General features: G+C 49.0%; 1 protein-coding gene across 5 annotated transcripts in view; it reads left to right on the top strand.

Moving 5' to 3' along the window:
• The window catches only part of LOC116957460 (cell adhesion molecule 2-like), a 122747-nt gene that overhangs the window by 62756 nt on the left and 32301 nt on the right, over window positions 1–27690 (top strand). For all 5 annotated transcript variants that reach the window (XM_076053029.1, XM_032979649.2, XM_032979640.2 and 2 more), the window contains 5 exons: window positions 3859–4011; window positions 5117–5254; window positions 22459–22632; window positions 25226–25316; window positions 26803–26975. In XM_076053029.1, coding sequence (XP_075909144.1) covers window positions 3859–4011; window positions 5117–5254; window positions 22459–22632; window positions 25226–25316; window positions 26803–26975 — 729 coding nt within the window. The remainder of the gene's footprint in view (window positions 1–3858; window positions 4012–5116; window positions 5255–22458; window positions 22633–25225; window positions 25317–26802; window positions 26976–27690) is intronic.

Here is a 27690-nt window from a genome sequence, read left to right as displayed (position 1 = left end):
TACCATTACCCCTACCGTTATCCATACCACAACACCTACCGTTACCCCTACCGCTACACCTACCGTTACCCCTACCACTACCCCTACCGTTACCCCTACCGTTACTCCTACCGTTACCCCTACCGTTACCCCTACCGTTACCCCTACCGTTACCTCTATCGCTACACCTACCGTTACCCCTACCGTTACCCCTACGGCTACACCTACCGTTACCCCTACCGCTACACCTACCGCTACCCCTACCGTTACCCCTACCATTACCCCTACCGTTACCCCTACCGTTACCCCTACCACGGGAGGGCAGCGAGCCAAGACGCCCCCGGGTCGGTGCCTAGTTTTGAGGGTGGATCGCTTCGGGTTTGTTCCACGTTTCCCGCTATTTTCCCCTCCTCTTCGACATCCACTTTGTATTCTGGGTTCTTGAATAACAATATTGTAAAATAAAAAAACGTAATTGATCACAGTCTGATTCTGCAAGGGAGAATGCTTGGTTACGCACGCTGCGGAAGAAGTTCAACGTAGATAGGAGGCTGGGGTTAGGAAACGAGTGGGTTTAGTGGGACAGTGCGAGCGGCTGGCCCGGGACGCGATCGGCACAGGGAGGTCGCGAAAGACGGAATGCTTCACGTCGTGGGGCGTCGACACTCGGTGATGAGGAAGACGCTAGACGCAGAGAAAAATGACTCTTCAAAAGCGGAGCGTCCAGATGGTCCTCTCCTGCTTTGGATAGTAATTTCAATCTCAGTGGGCGGAAAAAGGTTAATAATGTTTCATGGTTTTCCCTTGAAAAATGACCCAAACGCTATTGGGTGGCCTCTAATTTGCTTGTTTTACTATGCCCGCGGTAAGAAAATGTTAAGTTCGTTTTCTCAGCCACGGCGTGCATCAGTGATGATGCTACCTACATCGGCACCTCCGATTCCTCGCATCCTTCCGATTATCACGGTTGGCTATGTACGGTGCGAAGGAAGTTCAACGTACCCATCCAGAGCTCCCCCCATCACCAACCTATTCTTTGCGGCATGGTGAAGTATGGTCAAATAGGCCCAATCACCAACACAACATGGGTAGACCTATCCAGATCCAGAAGTGGTTTGACGAAGAGCAGCAAACAAAAATCGAGATTTATGATTGTACGAGGCAATTTGTAGGCACCGGCTCATCACTTTCCCGCTTCTCTGCGGCTCCTCGCACCTCCGAGTGGTTCTCTCTCTCTTCGAGCGATAAGCGAATTACCGTGTGGCGTGAGATTATTGGTGTGATGTTATCTCCCTCGCCTGGTAAGCAGGAGGTCGGGGGTTGGGTCCCGACCCCGGCGCCTGTTGTTTATTTGGAGTTTGCATGTCTCTTTGCCCGGGGTCCTCCGGTTTTTCCCTCCACATTTACAAAACATGCATTTGGATGATTTCGAATATTTTGCTGCTATACATTTCCACGTGATAAGCCACTTTATTGAGCGATCATTTGTGGCCAGGCCGCTTCTGGTTAATACGTTAATAGCTCAGTGGGCTTTGCCTGGTAAGATAAAAAATATATAGCTTTTCTGTGTGTATATTTTGAAGTGATTTGTTAACCTTTCCTATACTTTTCAATCATATCGTGTATTCGTATGATTTGTTGTTGTGACGTTCTGACCCTAACCCTACTGGACATCTGTAAAAACGAGCTTTAGAGCTCATCGCGTTCCTCCACAAATGATTCAATATTCCGATTCGCGTTGTTGAACATGAAACTTTTTGAGAGTTTCCAAGCACAGGTGCTGTCCGTGGGACGACGAAACCGAAGGAATCGCCTCGCGCACAGATTGCACGCGGCCCGTGCGCCACGCGCGTTACCCCCCCCTGCGCCACGTGCGTGTGTTTGTGCACGCGCGTGTGTTTGTGCACGCGCGTGTGTCTGTGCACGCGCGTGTGTCTGTGCACGCGCGTTCTCGAGACCGAACATTGCACGACGATTAACAGCGTCTACTCGTTAAAGCCTCGCTCTGACAAAAAAATACAAAACCCCAAACCAGGCCAGTAATCTCCCTCGAGGCCAGTCAGTGGGAAACGTTGCGTCTCTCTCTCTCTCTCTCCGAGGGCCAACAGAATCGGACGCAAATACCGACCGTGGGATTTTCAGGGCGGTGTTAATGGCTGAATTGCGATGACTCCGTCTGCTTCACGCGAAAGGAAACCTGTCCAGAGGGAGGAGGGAGCAACTGTTGTTGATCGTCCACTTGAAGTCTCAAGGCTGAGCTCCTCCCGATGACAATGGCTCAGGGGCCATCACTGCTTATTGAATTCACTTTTGTAGACATCCACCTATTTCCCTGGAATGTCAGCATCATCATCATCATCGTCAACAGCCTTGGTCAATCCACTGCTGGATGAAGGCCTCCCTAAGCCGCCGCAACCACCTCTCATGACCCTACGATGTAAAAATCCGAGTAGCACCTGCACACGAACTGGTTTCATCACTCCATCTCCTCGACGGATGACCTATCGAGCGTGTGCCTTTATTTGGCTGCCACTCCATTATTATTCTTGATCTTTGACCGTCGGTCATCACCACCTTGCAACTATATATGAATGCATGGATTAACAGATGTGTCAATCTACTTCTGCATTGAAGGCATCTCCACGCTCATACAGTGATGGGAGTTGTTTTTACCATTCTCCACCATGCCGGTCAGTGCGGGCTGGGGATCGGGAGTGGAGGGCATGGAACCAGTTCAGATTTTCAATCTGTACCCAGTAGACATGGAACGTTGGACCAACGTTGGTCCAACTGTTTCAAACACGCACACCAACGTTGGTGCCAAGAGTTAATTAAAAGTGTTTTTAATCCGAGGCGGCCCACCCAGTTACACAACCGATTAATTCAATCGAGCCTTAATAAGCGTTCGCACTCGTACTGCGAACAAAGGACGCCCTTATTTTCCGGGCAGCTTATCGGTTATTGAGGGCTCACAGTAGGTCCACCCAACTTGAGACATGTGTGCGAAGTAATCCATGAATTTCGATTTAAAGCTTTCGTGACTGCAGGGATTCATCTTCTTGGTTCTTTCGGTAAAGTCACGTAGAAGGGAAGTAATGAAATAATAAAAATAATAACATTTTATTTTATTATGTTTTATTTTTAGTATTTTATTAATCCATGAATATTGCAACCCCCACGCGAGTGTTCGCCCAATGGCCCGGGTGGTGACTTTGTGCAAAAACGAACGCGGCCTCGGTTGCGCGTGTTCTCTGTGTGTACGTTGCCGTGGGGGAGCGGTGGCGCAGTGCTTAGCGCACCGCACTACGAACGCCGAGTTCGATTCCCGCTCAAGAACAAAAGCAGCGACGGATAGCTATAACCAATCATGGGCCTCCCCTAGGTCGACTCAGCCTTAAATCAGTACCTGTTGCGGTGTGTACAAAAAAAAATCAGCACACGGGGGAGACAAAGGCGGGCGGGCGTGGTGCTGGCCACCCACCCCCTCGTGTGCCATTCCGGCCTTCATAGGTGCTCGCTAACAAGCTATGTGGGGCATTCTTTTGTTGCTGCTGCTATTACTGTCTGTTGTTGTTGTTGCTGTGAACGCTGATGTTGCTCCTGCTGTTGTTGCTGCTATTGCTGTTGCTCATGCTGTTGCTGCTATTGCTAATGTTTCTAATGCAACTGCTGCTAATGATGCTGCTACTGCTGTTGCTGCTATTGCTGAAGCTAATGCTGCTGCCGTTGCCGCTAATGATGCATTTGCTAATGCTGCTATTGCTGCTCATGATGCTGTCGATAATGCCGCTGTTGCTGTTGTCGCTAATGCTACTACTGCTATTGCTGCCATTGCTGGCGCTAATGCTGTTGTTGCTGCTGCTGCGTGTGGCCGTGCAGCCCTGAAGGACGTTCGCATCGAGCTGGTGCGGCACACGCACCGCGAGCTGCACATCTCCGTCTCCAACGTGACGCTGTCGGACGAGGGCGACTACACGTGCGCGCTCTTCACTCGGCCAATCCGCCTCGCCTCCACCTACGTCACGATCCTCGGTAGCTGCTCACTCACGTGACCCCCCACCATCCTCCCCCCCCCCATCCCACCCCCGCCAACAAACACCCCCCACTCACGTGCCCCCCCCCGCCTCCATGCCCCCACCACCTTCCCCAACACATTACCCCACTCCCCCAATACCTCCCCCCCTTCACCCCACTCCCCCCACCACAAAACACGCCCGGACGTGTCCATACTAAAATCAGCGTCCACCTTATAACTTGTGTTGTGTTTTCTGTTGCAGTTTACATCTGCATGGAGTATAATGATTGCTCTGCGCTGCAGAATTACAGCGATCCAATAGTGTTGCTCCCCAGGCAAAACAACAAAAAGCAACGTGATGATTAAGCGGAAGTGTATTGCAGAGAGTTGTATTTTGTTTGTTGTTTCAAACCTTTTTGTGCGGTGCTGTTTTATTCTGTCCACGACTGTGAACATTGATGTAAGCGGTCATGGCGATAATGTGTTAGGAGTTGACTTCATTGCTTAGAAGTGCCTCGGAGGATGGAGCCTTGCCCATTAAACTAACGCTTTACGGGAGTAGCCTTTCATTGCTGTGGAGTATTTTTCTTCCTTTAAGTGCTCGTACTTTCAATTAAAAACACGACCTGAGAGTCATGTTGGCAATGAGAAATCTCGAGCCCGCGGTGTTTTTTTTTCTCTCTCCCTTGTTTACAGCATCTCAAGCCCACGAGATAATTATGCCGTTAAAAATACATCATCAGTGTGTAAACCTATTGGGACCAAATTATGCTCAATCTTGGCTGTCCTCCAAGACTTCGCATGAATATTCTACTCGACTTTCAACATACATCATGTACTTTTCCACGTGAATATAATTATTATTACAAAATGTTGTCTTCTCTAAAATTGAATGCATGGGCGTATGTTGAACTTCGTTCGCACCGTACGTAGCCAACCGTGCTAATGGTAGGTGTGGGGGCGAAGGACAACAGACTAAACACAAAAAGCACTTCTAAAGAAATGAGTTTTCAATCGAGATTTATAAATAAAAAAATCAAATCTGCATCACGGATTAAACATTGGACGACCGAGAAGTCAGACTCTTATATTTGCACGATGTCTATTGCCACTCTTTCCCAGTGCCCCCGAAGCAGCCGGTGATGTCGAGCATCCAGGGGCCGATCGAGCAGGGCGACCGGGTCCGCCTGACATGCCGGACGCGAGGCAGTAAGCCCGTGGCGAACATCCGATGGTTTCGTGGAAACAAAGAGATCGAAGGTTGGTCCGGGTGTAATTATGCCGCAAAGGGCTCTCTCAAATGTGTGCCATGCCGAAGTGAATTTTCAGCCAGGCCGCTCGGAGACACACCCGTACAATTACACACCAATGTGCGGTTGCTTTAAAAAAAAAAAGTAAAATCGTACGATTCACAGGGTCCTACAAAAGATATTCGGAATTAAATGGATTTCAGATGCGACTGCTTCTCCAGACGCTGAAACGGTGGGCAATAGTTACCTTGTAAAGAAGTGGTTAGTCATGGACAGAGGACAAAGGGACAAAGGGGAGGTCTTGGACTTTAACAAGGGCGGGGAGTTGACAGCACGGATTGCTGGGGGAATGGAGTTCCAGACTGTGAGGGCAGGAGGGAAGAATGAGCGACCTACTTAGCGAAGGTTGACTGAAAGCCTTGGCTGCTTGGGCCAAGACTAATGAAGACTTTGCATGTAAGTATACAACAGATTTAAGATAAAAAAAAAACACAAAGTAGTCGTGGCAATATTGTTGATACATTTGCAGTGACGTGGAATGAATCACTGGAGCGCGTGCCGCTGGGAGAATGGTAGGCAATAGAATTAGGGGTAACAGCAGCCCGTTCTACCAGTTGGACGTGTGGGCAAGGCACGGAGCCCTCTGAGGGATCCAGAGGGGTGCGGTGCCGAGGGCGGAGCCTGGCCACGCTGGGCAGGATAAAAGGCGAGCTCCGACTCACAGTCAGGGCTGCTGCGATCTGGAGTGGAACTCATCTTGCCGTCCTCGTCGCAGTCGTGATCCTCACCTTCGTCAAGCTGGGGGTCTGGCAGCATGTTGGCTGTCCCGACGCAGTTCGTGGTTATCCCCTAAGGCTGTGAAGGCTGGAATAAAAGGGAGAGAGTACCTCCTCCTAGTGTCTGTGAATTAGCACACTACACATTTATTAATCACAAACGACTTACAATTTTTAATGCTGATAATTTTTTTTATTTTCCCACACCGTTTAATAACAAACTAACAAATTGCAATCTTGATTTGAAGCTTTCGTGACTGCAGGAATTCATATTCTTTGTTTTTTTTCGGTAAAGTCATGTAGGTAGAAAAAATAACTAATAAATCACGACGTTTCGATAGCAACACAAGCCATCGTCTTCAGGTGAAACAATACAGCAGGCGGACTGCTGAGGCAGGAGAAAATGTAACGAGAGAGCTACTGTAACCTAGGGTGGTGTGCGTTTGTGGTGGGTACACCCAAGGGTAAGTTGGTGGGACTTAGGGATGGAATTTGCAAGTACAGTAAAACCTTGGATTGCGAGCATAATTCGTTCCGGAAACGTGTTTGTAATCCAAAGCACTCATATTTCAAAGCACAACGTATATCAGTTGTGATCACGTGACGCTCGGCAGACAAAGCGTATACGTACTACTCGTATTGCAAGACCCTCGCTCGTTTATCAGATTAATATTTATTTAAAATGTTTCCTCGTCTTGCAAAACACTCGCAGACCAAGTTACTCGCAATCCAAGGTTTTACTGTAAATGTAATTGTAGAGAGGGTAGGGGTGAGTGTCGGCTAATCCGAGGAGGGGAGAGCTATGGCAACAGGCGAGAGGTATGGCGTTAACTGTTGTGTTGGCCAACTCTCTGAGTTGCATTACATGTCTAAGTTTGCTAAGTTTGATATTTTTTCTTTCTCTCTATCACCTTTTTCCCTCTGTAAACTTCACCCCCACCCTCTCGCCCGTTGCGACAGCTCCCCCATCCCCTCTCCTCGGATTAGCCGACACTCACCCCTACCGTCTCTGCGATTACATTTACTTGCAAATTACATCCCTAAGTCCCGCCCTTTTACCCTTGGCTGTCAAACCAAAATGTTCAATTCTCAGAACCGGAAAATTGCCAAACAGTGTTAAAAGCCCTTAGGGTCCGTCCATAAATGACGTCACGCGATTTTGGACGATTTTTGACCCCTCCCCCTCCCTAGTCACACGGCGTCACAAAAAGTCAGACCCCCCCCCTCAAATATGACGTCACAAAGCTCTGCCCCCCCCCCCCCAAAATAAACATGCTTTAAATCGTTTTAAACTATTGTCATTGTAGTGCGTATTTAATGTGGCGCCGCACTCTGATGTTGTTGGAGAAAACATTTATTAAAAAGTATATTTAATTAAGTAGAACGTGTTGTCTATATTTATTTAAAGTTGTGCATTTTGATGTGACGTCACATTTATCAACCCTCCCCCCCCCTTCGTTACACATCGTCACAGATGTCTGACTCCCCCCCCCCCCAGGTGCGTGACATCATTTATGGACGCCCCCTTATATCCATTGGTAACTCACTGCACTTAAGAACACGGTTAAGTTTGAACTGGCTCAGTGCTCTGGCCGGGTGAGTCACTTGGCCAACCTCAGACAGATAAACAATGAGCAGATGTGATAATAATAATATATATAACGAGGCTTCTTCTTTGGTTCTTTCGGTAAAGTCACGTAGAATGAGAATAAAATAATAAAATAAAATAAGACAATAAAATTCTCATGACGTTTCGGCCACAACACAAGTAGCCTTCATCAGGTGAAAGAACAGAACTGTCGGGACGACAGTGCTCCAATGTATTTAATGTTCTTTCACCTGATGAAGGCTACTTGTGTTGTGGCCGAAACGTCGTGAGAATTTTATTGTCTTATTTTATTTTATTATTTTATGCTCATTCTACGTGACTTTACCGAAAGAACCAAAGAAGATGAATCCGTGCAGTCACGAAAGCTTTAGATTGAAAAATATAACGAGGCTTGTTAAATAAAACGGACGAAAGTAACAAAATAATCGTGGTGGAATGACAACCAAATATGAAGGGCTCCTCAAAGGTGAACTGAAATTATGAGACCTTGACACGTGCACAAAACCACAGACGGCAGTGCCAGAACGAATCATTGAAAATGCCCCACGATTAAGAAGATTATGAAGTTGTGAACAGGAAGTGCTCTACTGTCATGGAAGGTTTTACGGCAGCGCTGCATGCACGTCTGAACCGTCAAATGATAATGCTGTTCTACAAACAATGTCTCTCTCAGGACAAACTAGCTGTGCGCAAAAAAAAGGAACGACTGAAAAAAAATTACAAGAAAAAATAATGGAAATAATAAAGGCATTTGATGTCAGTTGTGGAGATTTTCAATGGGATTTCAATAAACTCCAAGGAACCACGGTGGCGAGATGTTAATTACCTCGCCCGGTATGCAGGAGGTCGCGGGTTTGATCCCGGCCCTGACACCTGTATTTTTGTTAGTTTGAATGCCTCTCTCCCCCGTGGTCACGTGGATTTTTCCTACGGGTTCTCCGGGGTTTCCCTGCACATCGAGAAACACGTGCGTTGAGAGTAAGCCACTAAGTTGAGCTGTCATTTGTGATAGCCGTGTCGCTTCTGAAAAAGAGTTACATAGCTCAGCGGGCCTTACCTGGTAAAATATATATATATACCATCAGAAATGACTGTGCGCACTGCGTGGGATGTGTGTGCTACACACGCAGGGTCAGTGCCTGCTTCATACGTGATTTTAAGAGCTCGTGGGTGAGGACAGGCGATAGAGGGTGGCGTGATTGCGGCATTTTACAGTTCCACCACTAAGTTAAATTACCGTTGATTGCACGCTTGTGCTGCATCGGGTTCTATTGTATGACGAGGCGTGAATGGGCGAAAAAAAAACCCCACATTTGATGAGCATTTGGGTGAAGTGATCTGCCCCTTCCAAGAAGCTATGTCTGTGAAGTGTCCATACTATAGCATGAGGAGAACCCATGATTTAGGGCCAGCTGGAGTGACTAGAAATTGCCTTCGCGCAGAGATTTGAGGACATAATGAGCGTATGAAACTCTCTATGGGATCCCTTTTTCCAGTATCGAGATACTGAATGATAGAATAAAATAATCTGCCTCTGGTGCAGCAGAATCAATTTCAAGGACGGTGGATACATTATCAAGAGCGTACTTCTTTGCATTTCTTACCACAGGTATGTGGGATTAATGCAGACTTAGTGCCTTGTAATAGGTGTCTTATTTGGTTTTTTTTTTACATCTGAACACCTGTATTTTTGCCAGAAAGACTTGTTTGATCAATTAACATATGTATCGTATTACATACACATGCAAACACAATACATACATACATGCATACATTCATCAATGCATATACATCGATTTATGTTAATTTATAATTACACATTTTATTTGAGTAATTATATTTTGGATTTAAATTTGGTGCGTATTTACAGTGGTTGCTTTCAGTAGATTGTTGTTGTTGTTGTTTGTGTTATATTACGTGTGGCCAAGTGGCAGTGCAGTAATTTCCACAATGGACTTTTAAATCGATGACCTGAGTTCGACTCCCAGCCACAGCTAACATCAGTGGCGAGTGGTATCAGAACTGGTCCTGTACCACCCCCCCCCCCCCCCCAACCACTCCTCCCCACTTAAACCTGCACTGACCAAAATGGTGAAGTATGGTCCAAACCCTATCCATGACTGATAGTGTATGGGGAGGCCTTCATCCAGCAGTAGATTGACAAATAGCTGTGCGCTATTTTTTTAAAATAATCTTCTTTCGTAGGGCATTTTTGGGGATTGCAACAGATTGCAAATTGATGTCGAGATTTGATGTCCGTTCGACTGCTTCAGGAGTAGCCGCGTGGATTTGTTTCAGATCGCCGTTAAACGATCTGATTGGAGCAGTCGTTCATGATACGTCGCACGGTCTGAGGTGTTGCACTACCACAAATCACAAACTGGACCCTCGTTTATTTTCCATTCATGGAGAAAGTTAGAAAACATCTTACACGGAGTGTCCGGATCCGATTCAAGGAGGAGCAGATCTTTCCCGGTCAGCCAGATCCGAGTTGGAGGATTGTGAGGTCGCTGACGATGGATTTCTGCAGCAGGATGGTCTTTGCCCAGGGCTTTCCTCCATCGTGCTTCGGTGGTCTTGTTGTCGTGGTCGTTGTGGATGTTCTTTGAATATTGCCAGAAAGGTTTCCTGGGTTCGAGCCTGTGCAGTGGTGGCATGAAGATGTGCTTGTTTATTGAGGGGATTGGTTTTCTGATGGCCTTGTAGTACTCACTCACACACGCGGCATCGCGGTGTTTGTGTGCTCTTTATAACATATTGTTGTTACTCTGTATGCGCGATAGCACATTTGATATTGTTTTGAGGTATGAAATCTTTAAAAAATATGTTTTAACAACGCTAGACTGAGCGTTATAGCAGCTCAGCCACCCGCTGATGTATTTCCCACATGCGATGACACGACTGATATAATTGTAGGTCTAGTGTCTTGTTAATTGAAACATGTCATCAATTAGCTACACCATTCAAGACCTCTGTGCCGGGAGGGGTATGGCCATTGATCTCAGATAACTTTATCATAAAAGCGGGGAGCAGTGATTGCGATGAAACGCAAGAACCACCATAATTGACCGTTTTCAACAGTTTTTTGCAACGTGTAAATGCTGCCCGTTTATCATTTCTTCTGGGGTAATGTTCAATGAGAATTGGATGCTTTAATATGATGTAACCTCTCAAATGCGTATGGGGGGGGGGGGGGTAAGGGAGACTACTCAAGGAAACTAAAATTGAACCCCAATGTGACTCGTTACAACACCGCAGTGGCCCCTCCGTGTTTAGTGGTAGATATTTCCTGACGCGATTGTTCAACAGACGGTTGTTTAGGGACACACGTCAGGTCAAGCCACCCCCCTACACCCCCGCTGTGGGCTACGAGGGGTGAATGGGCGCAGCGAAAGTAGTCCAGGTGAAGGGGGTGAAGCCGTGGCAGGCGATGCACCCCCGGCTCAGTATGAAATGTGCGGCTGCCCAGTGCCGGATGATCCTCGTAGCGAAAGTTTGCCAATTAAGATTTGAAGCTTTCGTGACTGCAAGGATCCATACTCTTTGGGTCTATTCGGTAAAGTCACGTAGGTAAAAAAATAATAAAACAACAAAAATCACGACGTTTCGGCCACAACACAAGCGGCCTTCATCAGGTGAAGGGACCAGACTGTCAGCGCAGTCTTCGAGACAGTCTGGTCCCTTTACCCGATGAAGGCCGCTTGTGTTGTGGCCGAAACGTCGTGATTTTTTGTTGTTGTTTTATTTTTTACCTACGTGACTTTACCGAATAGAACCAAGGAGTAAAGTTTGCAAATGCTCCAGGCCGCGCACTTTTCAAAGGCCACGCGCCAAACGCTTTCAAGCTATCAATTCCGGTTCGGTAATTCTGCACTTGCGCTATTACTATAGGACTATAGTGCCTGAAACTTTTGCGAACGACTGGGTGATTAAAGTTAGCGATTTGTCGTATTATTTGGCTGTATAGCAAATGAAAAAATACAATTACACTACCGTGCAATTAAAAATGTGTGTGTTTTAATACTTACGTGTATTTTTTTTAAAACTATAGTAATGGAGCAAGTGCAGAATCACTGAACCGGAATTGATAGCTTGAAAGCATTTAGCGCGGGGCCCTTGAAAGTGGGGGGGCCATTGAAAGTACGAGGCCCGTAGCGACATATGAAGTTACTTTTGCCACGTGGGCTGGCAGCAGCATCAGACGGAGGCATTTCTCTGCAGCGCCCCGTTGAGAATCGCGAGACGCGGAGTTTTGTTGTTGTTGACGCGCGATTCCGTCGCGCGTACAGGGGAGCCATCGTGCCGTGAGGGCAGCGTCAGGCATCGTGTCGTGGGGGCAGCGTGAGGCATCGTGCAGTGGGGGCAGCGTGGGGCATCGTGTCGAGAGGGCAGCGTCAGGCATCGTGCAGTGGGGGCAGCGTGGGGCATCGTGTCGAGAGGGCAGCGTCAGGCATCGTGCAGTGGGGGCAGCGTGGGGCATCGTGTCGTGAGGGCAGCGTGAGGCATCGTGTCGTGGGGGCAGCGTGGGGCATCGTGCAGTGAGGGCAGCGTGGGGCATCGTGCAATGAGGGCAGCGTCAGGCATCGTGTCGAGAGGGCAGCGTGGGGCATCGTTCAGTGGGGGCACCGCGGCCGATCCCGGCGTCGGGCGAGAGCTGCACGCCATCGAGACGGCGCTGCCACTCAGTAGACGATTCAAATCCCTACATCAGACGCGGCGAACGGAACTGCCGCCAAGCCAAATGCCATGCTCTGTTCTGTTGCTGCTGTTGTTGTGAGAAGTATCAGATAACCCCTTTTAAGACGAACGTTGAATAGGAAGTCTACAGATATCGGGTGGTGGCATGGTGGTGGTAATTATGTTTTTTGACACCGGTGGTGGTAATTATGTTTTCAAGTTGAATATTAACACACCCCTTAGAGAGTCAAGTTCATGTGTGCGTATATCAGAAGCGTGATACAAGGTGCGCTTATTTGGGTTGTTAAACAGAAACGGCTGTTTGTTCGCGAAAGCCTTTTTTTTTCTTCAGCGGGACGTTCTTAATAGACGCACCGATTGGCGCCTACAAACGTGCAAATGGCATGGCGGCTTGAGTCACTGCGCGGTGCACTTCGCCTTCACATCTCGGTTTAAAGGGTTTTTTTTTAATTAAAGTTACGTTTATGGGCCCGAGACATTTCTGTACTCGCGGTGAAACGGTGACCGCTTTTTCTCACGTGGTTTACCGGGAGTGGGAAAAAAGAAATACAAAAATGTTCACCACCCCAATTGCCTATATCCGGCTTCTGCTGCCGTCTCATAATTTGCCTTTGCACACTGTCTCCTCGAGCCATACAATCTGTGCATAAACAAAGATACGTCTGAGCTTATGTTGAATTGCTTCCGTTTATGCTCAGGGCTGAAGGTAAACGAGCTGTTACATCGTGGGAACGAGGAAATGAAAACTGCGTATGTATATTCAGTTTAACACGTAGGCTTTCGCGACCAATATTATTCATAATAAAGGTTTTTGGGTTAGATCGCGTTTATTTATAAATGTGTCGTAACCCTCCACCACCCGACACGGCCAATCAGCAAAAAAAAGTGTCACGTTGACAAAAGACAAACAATTCACTACTTCAGCCCACCGGTGTGTTGAAGAGTTAATCCACATTTACAGTTTGAGTACGACGTTTCGCTGGTAAATACTTCCAGCATCATCGGGCAATTCGCCAGCATCATCGGGCGAATTGCCCGATGATGCTGGAAGTATTTACCAGCGAAACGTCGTACTCAAACTGTAAATGTGGATTAACTCTTCAACACACCGGTGGGCTGAAGTAGTGAATTGTTTGTCTTTTGTCAACGTGACACTTTTTTTTGCTGATTGGCCGTGTCGGGTGGTGGAGGGTTACGACACATTTATAAATAAACGCGATCTAACCCAAAAACCTTTATTATGAATGCGTATGTATATGTTGAACTTCTTTTGCGCCTTACGCAGCAAACCAGGCTGATCGAGGTGTGGGGGAAGGACATCAAACTCAACACGACAAGCTGTCCTAGATAAATGAGTTTTCAATGTAGCTGATTTAAAAGTGCATAGCTCCAGTGGCTTCCTAATATCGGAAGGGAGAGCAGTTCCAGACGGCTGGTGGAGCAGACCTGAAAGCGCCGCGCGATGGCGAGCCAAACACCGCTGCGAGGATGACCAGATTTCGTATGATGGTTAATGCTCCTTGATTGGACAAGGGTGAAGAGAAGAAGCGAGGCACACGGAGTGGAGAGGGGGTGGAGGGAGGAGGGAGGAAGTGGAGAAAAGCCACAGTTAGACGAGGCAAAGTGGGAGTTATTAGGCACATGATTCTGCAGATGCCATCTGCGAAAAGCTTCCCACAAATTCCCACACATCACAATGTCACGTGATCGTTGCATATTGTATATATTGTACATACGTGTTATATACAGTAAAACCTTGGATTGCGAGTAACTTGGTCTGCGAGTGTTTTGCAAGACGAGCAATTTTTTTTTAAATATTAATTTGATGAACGAGCGAGGTCTTGCAATACGAGTAGTACGTATACGCTTTGTCTGCCGAGCGTCACGTGATCACAACTGATATACGATTGCTTTGATATACGAGTGCTTTGGATTACAAACACATTTCCGGAACGAATTATGCTCGCAATCCAAGGATTTACTGTATATGCATTTCCTCTGCAATGGAACGCATCTCGGGAGAATGCCAACGGGGGAGATGGAGCGATGATATATCAGTTCCGTGTTCGAGTGTTCATTGCACCGTGAATTGTTACATTGTGGGATCACGGGAGGTGACAGTGACTTTAGGGGAAGCCCACGTCCAGCCGTGGATAGACCATGGCTGGACGCTAATGACGCTGCTGCTGCTGATGATGATGATGCCAATAACGCACAAGGCGTCGGGGCAGAGAAATATCTGGACGACTACACAAGTGATTTGAGCTCGGTGGTGATCCCAAGGCCGTTGTCAGTGGGAGCTCGGCCTTGAGGCGTCAAGTAGACGATCCACAACGGTGGCTTCATCCTCCCTCTCGAAAGGGCTTTTCTCGTGGAAGCAGACGGAGTCGTCGCAAATACTCCCGCTGCTTTTTGTGTTTTAGCGTTGTCGTCATTCCCCCACACCTCCGATTCCCACCACGGTTGGCTACGTACGGTGCAAAAGAAGTTCCATCGTGTACATATACACACGTACAAGAGATTGAAAGACCGTGAGATGTTGTGGTGGCTTGGGGGGAGGCTTTCATCCAGCGGTGAATGAACCGTGAGTGCCCGGGGGGGGCGGGGGGGGGCGGTGCCGGGCAGGGACCTGTACCATCAAATGTCCCTTTGCCCCCCCGCCCACTCAAGTTCACCCTCGCTAGTGGTGAATCACTATGATGGTGGCCCCCCACAAAACAGCTCTACTGGCACCCTCGTCCGCGAGGAGCTGGAGCCGAGCCTGGCACACAATGATGATGACAATGATGATTCTTCCATATATCACACCTCTCGTTTGTGAAATAAATTTAACGGTATGCTCACTGATGTGAAGAGGGAGGGAGGGCTGCGGGCAGAGGGGGTCTGGTCTGGTGTGTGTGTGTGTGTGATTTTTTTTTTGCCACTGTAAGCGCGAACCATAACTCACGCATCTCCTTTGTCCATTTCGACAATCGTAAAAGCCATCACATGCATAAGTAAGAGGATGCAGCCAGCCGACCGTATTCCGTGCACATTTTGCTGAGGGCGGTCAACCTTAACCCGGCCGCGCACTTCCATTTACGCGCGCGCACACGGGCGCGCGTACAGCACACACACGCGCGCGCGCGCGCGCGCACGGGCGTACGCAGTCCGATCCACTCGGAAGAAAAAAAAAACCCCTAGCGTTGTCTGCGTCGTGCAAAAGAGGTCGCACGAACCCTTGCGCGGAGGGGGTCACCGTCGCTCGCTTCCCCCCGGTCGCAGTGTTGTTCCGCTACAACCCGGTGCTCGCTGCCCCCCCCCCTCCCCCCCCCCCCCCAGAGGGGTCGCTCGCCCGCTTCTAATGTACGCTCGGTCCGTTTTTTTTTAATTCTAGGGCAGTTTAATAAAAAAAATATGTGTGGCACTCAGCACAACCGGGGGTGGGGAGGGATCAGCCGGCCCTGCGAGCTACTTATCTCGCCAATTGTGCTGCAGGCCGAGCGGCAACAACTGCTTGCTACGCAAATCAGACTCTCGGTTAATGCCCCCCCCCCGCCCCCCTCCCCGCCTCCCTCCCACCCCTGGACACGCAGGCTGTGCGGGGAAGTGACGAATCCTAATGGACGCATTGAAAAAGCCCAGCGCCTAATGACCTTTTTGTCTCGGATTTACAATGCCCGGCGCTTCCGCAGTGGGAGTTCGTCGGCGAGATTTTTTTTTTGTATTTTTTTTTTGCCGACTCAGTTATGCTTCACGTTCCGTGTGAGCGTGTCGTCTCTGTCACGTGCGCCATGTGGTTAGCTCTTCCAGAAATGTTCAAACGGCAGCTTATGGCTTCATAAAGAAGCATTGTCGGTACGGTGGCATTTTATACCGAGCATGATTTAAGCGGGGGGGTGGGGTGGGTGGGGGCGGAGGGGGGGGCGGGGTGAGTTCAGTGCACATTTTAGATATTTTTCCAGGCATTAAATATTTTAAGAGCAAGGTAGAATGACTTTATACGTTCAACAATTGAGCGTGTATAAGTGGCTTTGGTTCTTTAATGGCCATATACATGTCAAAATTGCATTATTTGCAGTAATTGTCGTGCCACTTAGTCCACAGAGGGCCCTGCTTAAGTGATCACAGTGCATGAAAAACAGAGGGTTTGCACTGATTAAGGACGAATGTCACCCACTAAGAGGCCTCATTCTCTTGTCGCAACTAAAAATACAATCTGTTTATCATTTTTCCAAACAAGCTCAGGCAGGCAATCGTGGTGCATTAAGAAGATCATAAAATAGTTCCCCCAATAAATATATATTTTTAACACCTTTCAAAAATATATATTATATGATAACATATGTTTGAATGCAATCCTTATGTAAAGATGTAAACATTTTAATCTCAATATCCCAAGACCACAATATTTATCTGCATTGAGGTCATTGCTTTATGGCTATTTACTGCCACACTTGTGAATGCCACGAGGAAAGCCATTTGTGACTGGAATTTGAGAATGCCCTTTTTCGAAGGACTTTTTCGATGCAAAATAGGAAATGCAATTATCATAGAATTCATGCCGAATTTCAATGGCATGTTAAATGGCAAGTTTAAGTTCCTATCACTCGTGTCATGCATAATTTGATTATGGATGGCGAGCTAGGTTTTCATCGTACACAATTGTCATTGTTTATTAGCCATGTTTTAAAAGTTTTAGTTTGTTTGAATTGTTACACGGATGATCCCGTTAAGCCAGCTAACTGGCTATTTTAAACCGGAGATCCTACTTTTGATCTTTGCAGTTCCTGCAACCCCTCGCCATCCAATGTGCTGGCTACCATTGAATCAGTCGTTTTGGCCGGGCCGCTACTTAGTCCTTACCTGAAATAAACTGACCAACTGATTTGAGGAAATAAAAAAAACATAGCTACAGACTGCATTGGCGGTGGTGTACTACCACAGATCAGATACACTGCACGACCATCATTGCTCTATAACTGGGAGGTGATTTTTCAAGCGCTTCCCCTTCGTATTCCTGTATTTTCTTGCTGTTGCGGCATCACCTACATGCATTAAAAAAAACACGAAACTTCAAATAATCCCAGATGGGTTACATTTTCAAATGATAATTTCTCTTTGAGTTAACACATACAATGTATAGCCATGTATTGGTATCACCTACATGTAGCGTACACCACCCTTTACTGTAGCAGGTGAGAGCCACTGAGACTAACATTCCTTTTTCAAGATACATCTGGGTAACAGCGGCGGGCCAGTAGTGGCTACGCACGTGGCCTGTGACCCAGCACTATGAAGGCAGCAGCGAGGGTTGGTCGATCACTGCACAAATGTTGGAGGTGCCATACCCTGGCTCGCCAGGAGATGGCGGTACTGCAAGTGAAGTAATCGCCATCTGTTTCCATCTGTATGGGGATATAGTATTGCCCCCTCGTGCATGGTTGCAAGATGTTAACTACCTCATCTGGTATACAGGAGGTTGTGGGTTCGATCCCGCCTGACGCCTGCTGCATATTTGGAGTTTGCATGTCTCCCTCCCTGTGATTGTGTGGATTTTACTCTGAGTACTCAGGTTTTTCTCTACATATTTAGAATCAACGTACATTTAGATTATTTGATTGCTATACATTTCCACGTGATAGGTCGCTTCATTGAGCTATCATTTGTGATGGCCAGGTTGCTTCTGCAAAGAAGCTACATGGATCAGAGGGCCATACCTGGTCAAATACATAGTTTACATGGGGATGTATCTGGGTGCCTCGGTTCTCTCCCACTTGTATAAACACTCATAGATTGGTTGAAAACATCTTAAAATAAAAACTCAATGTAGCAGGACCCTCCTGAAACAGAATCGTTGGAGTCTTTGTGGCTTTCTTGTATAAATAAATATATTTTTTTTTCATTGAACAAATGGCCTGAGCATATTCCGTCATAAACCTGATGTTAACAATTAATTAACAATAAATAATAATGTAGTATATATATATTATTAACATATAATAAAACAGCTTCCAGTAAGATACATTTTAGCTGTGTAATATTGTACCGTTCAACAGCCACTGCATTCCTAACGACCAAGAAGTCCACCCAAATTTCCAATAAAAACACTGACTGGGAAGGGATATTTCGAAACGTAAGTGCGACGCAATATTATTCCTCACATGAAGATCCACACGATAACAAACCAAACTTCAAATGTTATCCTACATTTGAGTTGCGAGGCCGTCTAAAGCAGCATTAACGATGACTGCAGACAACAACCACAGTAACGATGTAAGTGTGTAAAGTACCTCATTACAAACGCACCTCTAAACACTTTACTGAAACGGGGTGTGGGGGCGGAAAACCCTATTTTTGCGCTGTGGTGGCGAGATGTTAACTCCTTCGCCTGGTATGCATGAGGTTGTGGATTCGATCCCGACCCTGACGGCTGCTGTATATTTGCGGTTCGCATGTTCTTCACGTGGTTGCGTGGATTTTTCTCCCGGGTCCTTCGGGTTTCCACTCCACGTTTAGAATCAACATCACGCGTTCAGAGGTTGGTTTTTTTGGCTGCTATAAATATCCACATGATGGGCCACTTCGTTGAGCTAGCATTTGTGATCGCCAGGTCGCTTCTGAAAAATAGCCATATAGCTCAGTGGGCCTTGCCTGATAAGATAAAATTGGTTTAGTTTATTGGGGGGGGGGGGGGGGGGTAGAATGAAATATGAAGGGGAAAGAAACACTGCAACGCAACCTGGGATAAATGCAACTTTGGGCACGGGATCAACAACAACAACAACACTACCACCAATGAGCCCCAGAGACAGCCCAGACAGGCAGAGCAACATCACTGAGTCCCCAGGAGGACAACCTCGAGAGAGAAGATGGAGCCTTCATCAAACGGCTGCTAGGAAATCCATTGGGGGGGGGGGGGTGGGTTTGGGGGAGGGCTTGGATTCCTCACCTATGAGTCTCAACAACAGCAGCTGTTGTTTTTTTGTGTGTGTGTCAACCTTGTTGCTATGAAAGTTGAGCGATACCCGCCCGTGCGATGCGAGTTCAGTCGCGCGCTTACACACACACACATATCCGAACCGCCTCCACTCCGCCGTCTCTAACCATGGCACCTGAATTCACATCCTGACGGGTCGTGCAGCGGAGAAGTTGTGATGGCCGTGTGTGACTCCCTTCCAGCGTGGCGCCGTGCTGAGATTTTGGGCCATAGCAAAGCAGCCCCCCCCGCCCGCCCCGTCATGTAAAGGGAAATTTACACCTTTTGCAAGAAGAGAGAGAGGGAGACCCTTCCTTGGTTTTTACCCATGGCTCAAGCTCCTTACTTATTAATGTCGGTGTGTTTTATGCTCGCGACTGATTGCTATCCTGCTTCCCTCTCACGGTGTCGTCGCGGCCCCGAAAGTGCACGGAGGCTTCCCCCGTGTTTTGAGGCTACGTGAAGTCTTATCGCGTGCGGTCCCTGAACGCCGTGCGTTCTACGCGAGCTTAATAACGCCGCTGGAAAGTAATGAAAGCTGCGGTCGAGCTAATTATAAGATTAATTCAGGGATACCGCATAAAGGTTAAACCTGCTTCAACTTCCCCACACCCCGCGACAAACAAGGTTACGATTGTTATTTTTCGCCACCAATCCTAATTAACAATGTGTTAATACTGTTAAATATAAAACTGGGCCATACGATTCCATGGAAACGTGTGGCCTAGGAACACATATGAAAGATGTTTTTTTTTTACCTACAGCCCACCGTGACATATCTTCGGCGAACGTCATCGTCGTCCATCTCGATGCATCTACTGCTGGATTACGGCTTCCCGAAGCCCAGTGCCATGTCTCACAGTTTGACCATGCAACAATCCGTGGACGTAAAAATGTTATTTTTGGGAGGGGGGGGGGGTGGGGGGGGTGGCGGGAGGGGTTTAGATCGCGTAACCATAAATGTGTCGTTAAACCCGCCACCACCCGACACAGCCACAGCCAATTAAGTACGGTTATTATGGGCAATATTGGCCGTGAAAGCCAACGTGTCAAGCAATCCGTTGGACAGTTTCATCTTTTCTGTGGCGGCGGCTCGCGACCCCCCTTGTGGCCCAGCGGAAGCGCTCAGTGCGCCGTGCACGAGCATCGGATGGGGAGACACCGTCCGTGGCTGCTGTGCTGTCCGAGCCGAATGTCTGATGTGTGCGAGTGGCAGACGCGGGAGTTGGAGGGTGGGTGCCAAGGGGAGAAGTGAACTGAGAGAGATAAGAGAGGGGAGGCGGGCCTTGGAGCCCAGACGAGAGAGGCATGTGAAAGGGAATTGCCGGGCAGGATTCATTATGTATGTGCGTGCACGCACGTTTCGTGTGCACACAAACGCGTGCGGTTGTGGTTTTTTTTGTTGTTGTTGTTGTTGCTAAAAGGGCTGAATGTTTATTTCGGAAACGTGTGTACAAGCCAATATTGGGGGGGGTTTTTGTTGTTGTTTTTTGTTTAATGCATCATCATTGTAATGGAATTTGACGCTAATGTAATTCCAGCTTTGCCTCTGTGGGCAACGCGTTGCACATGTCATTTATGTTCAAGTATTGGAATGTGATGCGTCACGCGTGCCTGATGAGTACGGCTTAATGTGATATGGGTGAATCCGTGTGCATGGCAAGAGATGACGTAGTGGTTCGCGCGCTGCACCACGGCCCTAACGACCCGCGTTCAATTCCCGGCCACGGCTAACATCAGTGGGAAACGGTGTGAGGACTTGTCCTGGGCATTTCCTTTGGTCGACTCAACCTTGAATGGGAATATGAGAAATTGGGAGACAAAAGCGATCAAGCCTGGTGTTGTGGTTACTCTACTCACTTACACACTGTGCCTTATATTGGCATAGCGCGCCTTGGCTCAAGGCGCTCGACGATAGAGTTTAAAAGCGGCACAAATTTACAGCGATTTAGATGGCAGGGGCAGTGCCAAGGCCGAGGAAAGAGTGGCCGTAACAGAGGGCACACGTGAGGGTCATTAAAGGGCTATCGGGGAGGGACGGGACGGAGTGGGGGGGCCGAGCGGAGAGACGAGCAAGGCAGTGGGCAATGAAGAAGGCTTCAAAATAAGAACAAGACTGCATTTACAGTTGCTCGCGAACATCACTTACACGAACAGTCCGAGTGGCTCTCCGGGTGTGGTGGGGGATCTCATTGTGTGTGTTTGTGTACATGACTGCCACATGTACACATGCCCGCTATAGTGTGCACTTGAACTCGCGATCAATTTGTGCAGCGTTGCCGAATCATTTTTGTCCCTGCCTCTGGGTACGAGTGCGGACATCTGTGTGCACCCCCCTCGCGGTCGTGTGCTCTTAGTCCACCCGTGCATGACTGGTGATCCATGCGTGCATTTCTCCAGACATACATGGTGAGGCAGGGGGTGGCTGTTACCGTATGGGATCATTCCTATGCACGCCTTTGCGGGGTCAGGGCCGGTGCGTTTTATTCCAGAAGACTTGTCCGCCGGCATTTCAGAAGTTGCACATTCCCCTTTCCACTCAAATCCCACAGAAAACGGCATGTACATCATTGCTGCTAGATCGACGTCCAGTTCGTAGAGATGCCGGCTCAGTGACGAATGTTCCATTTGAAATTATTTGTTGTGTGGATTGGGGGTTGGCTTTCATGATTTCACACTCACCGCTTAACTATGTGGGTAACGACGTGTTGATTGCTCCTCTATTATGTACGTACTAATTGTGAACTTCTTTTGCACCGTACTTAGCCAACCCTGCTAATCGGAAGTGTCATTATTGTAATTATTGGCACTGTTGGCATTGTTATTGTATTGCTGTCATGTGTGTGTGTGTGAGCAGCGGACGATATCGCAGCGGTTAGAACACTGCGCTATGAACCTAGCGACCCGAGTTCGATTCCTGCTCACGGCCAATACCAGTGACGATTATCTGAACCGGTCCTGGGCTTCCCCTAGGTCAAATGAGTACTTGGTGCGGCGTATAAAAACATCGCCACCGGGGAAACAAAGGCGGTCGGGCGTGGTGCTGGCCACGCTACCCCCTCGTGTGCCGTGCCGGTCTTCATAGGCGCTACTCGCTGACAGCACTTGCCCCAATAGCCTCTTGAAGCTACACGGTGGGGGGGGGGGGATATTTGTCTTTGTCTTTGGAACAGCGGGCGAAACGACGTGGGAGGTGGAGGAGAACGGCCGCACGAGTTCGCTCGTGAGCCACGTGGAGTTTTTGGCCGCCCCCGAGGACGACGGGGCGCCCGTCACGTGCCAGGTGGAGCACCCCGCCCTGCGGGGCGGCCCGCCCCTCCGCTCGCACCGCTCCCTCGAAGTTCTGTGTACGTAACCGCAACCCCCCTGTACCGTCACCCCTGCACTGCCACAGCGGGCGCCCCACGCACTTCACGAGCGCCGCACGCATCACCGCCGCGAGCCACTGGAACGCTGCAGAGCTGAGCCATTGCTCCGCCCTTCTTCTGCCGTGCTTCCAATTAGCGCGGTTGGCGCTACACACGGTGCGGGGAAGGACCGAGCTTGGCTCAAATTATTGTCCCAACACTCTCAAGTGTAATTGGGCAACTTTTATTTTTTTTAAATAAAATCTACCATTTTCTTGGACGAGGTGACGATATCCCCAGAAAAAAATATTTTCTACTTCTAAATGTTTCTGCCGGTTGTTGTTGCTTTTTTTTTATTAAACAAAAACTGAGTGCTCGAAATTTACCTGTAGCAAGGGGCGCCGTTGACTAACGGTGTTGACCGCCTCTGAACGTGGCCCGGATTGAGTGAACCGTGCATCCTGGCCAGGTACTCGCGTGGCCTGGGTAAGGCTTCCGTGGGAATCCCAGCCAAGCCCACCCACCAAGTCCAAAAACTACTCAACTTTATCAGTTAAGGCCGGCTGAGCAATACAGCTCATTTTCAGAAGCGACCTGGCCATCACAAATGATAGCTCAACGAAGTCGCTTAACATTGTGAATATTTATAGTAGCCAAACAAACTCCAAATACTCTTAAGCACATGTTTCTAAAAACCGGAGGATACGGAGAAAAAGCCACTCAACCACGAGGAGAGAAACACGCAGACTCCAAATATACAGGCGTCAGGGTCGGGATCCAACCCACGACCTCCTGCATACCGGGCGAGAGAGTTAACATATCGCCACTGTGACGGTGGGAAAAATAGCATACAACTGCTGCCGTGTAAGATTAGTGACCCTCTCTTCCCCACCAGTTAGTCGCCAACATGCAAGCCCCCTTCGATTGCCTTCCCTTGCCTTCCCTTGTCTTCCCTCTGAGGCTTCAACGACTGACCCAGGGCCCTTGAAGTTTGAAAACGCAGCGAATGTATTTAAGTAAAAAAAACAATTTTGGCGTGTTACATGTGTTTTTTCATTCGTCGTTACGAAGGCAGCGAGAGTAAAACTGAAGAAGGCACTCAAACAAGCGCGTGAGGCATTGCCAACAGTAAACATCTGAAACGGCAACAACACGTGGTGTGTCGCTCAGAGAGCACGATGCGAACGTGAACATGCTGTAACCCATCTCACGTCCGTGACGGCGGCCATTCTATTGACAACAACGGTGCATCCGTCGAGGAATATTTTGCCGTTCCAAAGCCGTTAAGCTGTGTGGACATGCTTCGCGTGACATTTGAATATATATACACGACGTTTCCGCTAAACGCAGCTCAGTTTTGTCCACCGTTGTTAAGAAATGTATTCCTTTATGCCCGCGGGGTATTCAATTTTTTCGTGCAGTGTTTCAGAAAAATTTTACTTTTCTTGACGTCTCGCATGCGCAACTGAAGTTTAATTATTTATTGTCTGGCGTCGCGTCCTTTGGTTGTGGCTGTGGGCTTAATGCGTTCCTCGCCACGAGCCATGGAAAACGGGAAAGTGGAGGGCTCGCAAGCCCTGCAGCGGCGGTGTTTAATTCGCGAGGCACGCGATGCGTGCGCAGTGTGAAGACGCATCGACGGTCGCACACAGTCCTTGTTTTTTTTTTGCAAGCCCTGTACATGCTTGTATCCTGTGTGTTGTGTCGTGTGTTGTGTGTGTGTGTGAGCGTTCACGTGGTGCTAGCCACCCATCCCATCGCGTGCCGTGCCGGCCTTCATAGTTTCTCGCAAACAGCACTTGCCCCGATAGTCTGTGAAGGCTATATGGGGGGTCTTTGTCTTTATGGCGGGAGCGGTCTGAATAGTTATATGGGGAATCTTTCATCTTTCAATGTGCACGTGTGTCTGTGTGTGTCCGTGTGTGTGCGGGCAGCGGTAGTGCAGCGGATTGTGCGCTGCCCTATCAACCCAGCCGTCCGAGTTCGATTCCCGCTAACGTCCAACACCAGTGGCAATTATCTAAACGGGTCCTGGGCCTCCCCTAGGTCGACGCAGCCTCAAATGAGGCCCGATGCGATGTGCAAACATCACCACTTGGGAGACAAAGGCGGCCGGGCATGGTGCTGGCCACCCTACCCCCTCGTGTGCCTTGCTGGCCTTCATAGGTGCTATTCGCTAACGCCGCTTGTCGTTGTGTATAACAATGGGAAGTGTGGGAGTTCAGCTTGCATGAATTGCTGGGTAATAACGCGGCGACTTTGTTTCGGTGGAGCGTGTGGGCGGTGCACCTGCCACTCACCCATGTGGGGGGGGGGGGGGTGTGGTTCAATAATCTCCCAATATTAATAATGATAATCAATAATCTGCCACCATCGAGCCTTCGCCACTGCTCGCGGCCTCCGAGTGCACCTAGCCTGGCACGAGCAGCCGCGGCGAATGTCACCGCCGAATTGCACAGCTGCCGTTGTGTGAGCGTGGGTTGGGGGACTGTGACCGTGCATGAGTGGATGCCGCTTTGCTCTCGCCTGTCTATTTAATTACTAAAGAGCTCGTGGAAAGAAACAAAAAAAATCCGCAATTTTCTTGTCACAGACAAACCCATCATCAACATCATCGCTTCCAGCAGAAGCGTCCGCGAGGGAGACAAACTAGAGTTGATCTGCAACGCCACAAGCAAGCCCAGGTGTGACCGTGCGCCCCTCTTCCCTGCCCGCGTATTTAGCATTAAAGTTTGTTTTTTTCGATCGAGTCCCAATTATGCTCTGCCACGTTCCGCCCTAAGCCCTGTACTAAATCGTGGTCGATTGCTTTTCAGCAACCCTAATGGCTTCTCCCCAACCATCACCCTCCTCCTCTTTCCAGCCTGTCACCTCTGGGGAACAAAGTCAGCTGCGAACTGATTGATTTTAAACAAAATTGATCCTTCAACCCGTCCATGCCTCGATCATGTCCTGTAGGACGGATTAGGAAATGGTTAACATATTAATATAATACATTATTCTAATATTTTGGGACAACGTTTGCAAGCGTTTGTGAATGCTTCTATGAGAAAAGTCCCACCCCCCGATTGGAAAGGTCGACGCAAATAATATTTTGATATTAAAATCAACTTTTGTTCTCCTCCAAATTCTTAATAAATGGGTTAATAACCGTGGTTGGGGCAATGTCGCAGGAGTGAATATGTTTGTTGTGGTATTAGCTGCATTCATCTTTTTTGTCGCGAGAGAGTTTTCCCTTGAACTGCAGCCTGCCGCGTTTTAGCGGAAAATAAAAAAAAAGAAATTATTGCAGACGGTGCAATTAATGATTTATGTTTTTTAATACGTCGCGTATGAAAATTACATCCAATGCAAACACGTACATTATTTTTCTTGTTAAACTGCCCTTACAACTGCGAAGCGGTTGGGTCGCTAGCCCGCGTTACTAAATCGCGACCACTGCTGTACAATAACAAGAATACAATTCAGGTTTGTGAGACATTTTTTTGCGTCGGTGTGTACAACGGGGAAATACGTTCGCAGCGCCTGCAGGCAACCCCGTGGCCCGTTGCTCCCTGGGGGCCATAGCACCGCTGCCACGTGAATTGGAGGGGCCCACCAATACAAAGTGTAAATTGTCATTCACGAGACGCTCAATTATTCAGAGTTGTCCTGCTCATACGAAGCCGTTCGTGCACGTGTGTGTGCACGCGCGCGCGCGCGCATTCGTTCAATAGTGCAGCGGTTATGGCGCAGCCCTACGAACCCAGCGACCCGAGTACTATTCCTGCTCACGGCCAACACTAGTGACGATTATCTGAACCGACCCGGTGTCAAATGAGTACCTGGTGCGGTGTATAAAAAAACATCGCCGCTGGGGAAACAAAGGCGGTCGGGCCTGGTGCTGGCTAACCACCCTCTCGTAAACCGTGCCGCTCTTCATTGGTGCTACTCGCTCACAGAACTTGCCCCAAAAGTCTGCTAGAGGCCATACTTTGGCTGTCTTTGTGCGTCCTCGCGTGTGCGTGCGCGTGCGTGTGTATGTGTGTGTGTGCGTGTATGTGTGTGTGTGCGTGTGTATGTGTGTGTGCGTGTGTGTGTGTGTCTGTGTGTGTGTGTGTGTCTGTGTGTGCGTGTGTGTCTGTGTGTGTGTGCGCGGCGTGCGCCGGCGCCGGCTTGTGGCTCGCGCAGCCCCGAGCGGGTGCAGTGGGTGCGCGTCGACGGCGAGATGCCCGAGCGCGCCAACGTATCGGGCACCAAGCTGCTGTTGGCGGCGCTCAACAAGACGGACAACGGCACGTACCGCTGCGAGGCGAGCAACCGCGTGGGCTCCTCCACCGACGAGTACACCCTCGTCGTGCAAGGTGAGCCGTCAACGCCACAGCCCGGCCCTCGCCTCTCCCCCCCCCACGTCCTCACCCCCCCACCCCCCGCCCGCTCCTCTCTGACCGCCCCACGTTCCGAACGTAACTTACTACGATCCGCGTAACAGACAAGCCCAGCCACCGCCCACCGTTGCCCGCCCCCCCCCGCGCCCCCCCCCTCTGCCCCCACATCAGACTTTTCAGCGGTGTGCCAATCGATAAACACATTTCGGAGTTCCGTTATGCGCAGGCACCGCTTGTCATGCGGCGCACGTCTCTGCGATCGCGCGCACGGACGAGCGCGTGCGCACGCGTGTGTCTCTCCTCATCAATATACCGCGCCGTGCGTCAACGTGTTTGTTTATCCCGTAATGCAGATCACTTTTTTTTAAATAGTGGGCCACCCGCCGCCACTCCCGCCAACGACACCACCAGACACTGAAGGTTTTGAACTCGCGCCGCGGTTGATTCCCCTGATTTCTGCCCGTGACATATGAGTCACTCGATTTGACCTTCAAATTCTGCTGCTGCTGCTGCTGCACGCGCGCGCGCGACCTATATTCCCCCTTCCCCCCGCCCCCCGGCCCCTCCCCGGCCCTCCGCTCTCGTGCGTTCGCGTCCACACACGCGGCGGCATTAGCCCATCGCCGCTCACGTTACGCACCCTCCCGAGAGAGCCCGTTGCCATTTACCAAAGTGTCGCGACCCTCCCCCC

The sequence above is a fragment of the Petromyzon marinus genome, chromosome 3 (assembly GCF_048934315.1).
Source record: "Petromyzon marinus isolate PM22_M1 ecotype Great Lakes invasive population chromosome 3, UKy_Petmar_22M1.pri1.0, whole genome shotgun sequence".
Taxonomy (NCBI): Eukaryota; Metazoa; Chordata; class Hyperoartia; order Petromyzontiformes; family Petromyzontidae; genus Petromyzon; species Petromyzon marinus.
This window is presented reverse-complemented; position numbering and strand designations above follow the sequence as displayed.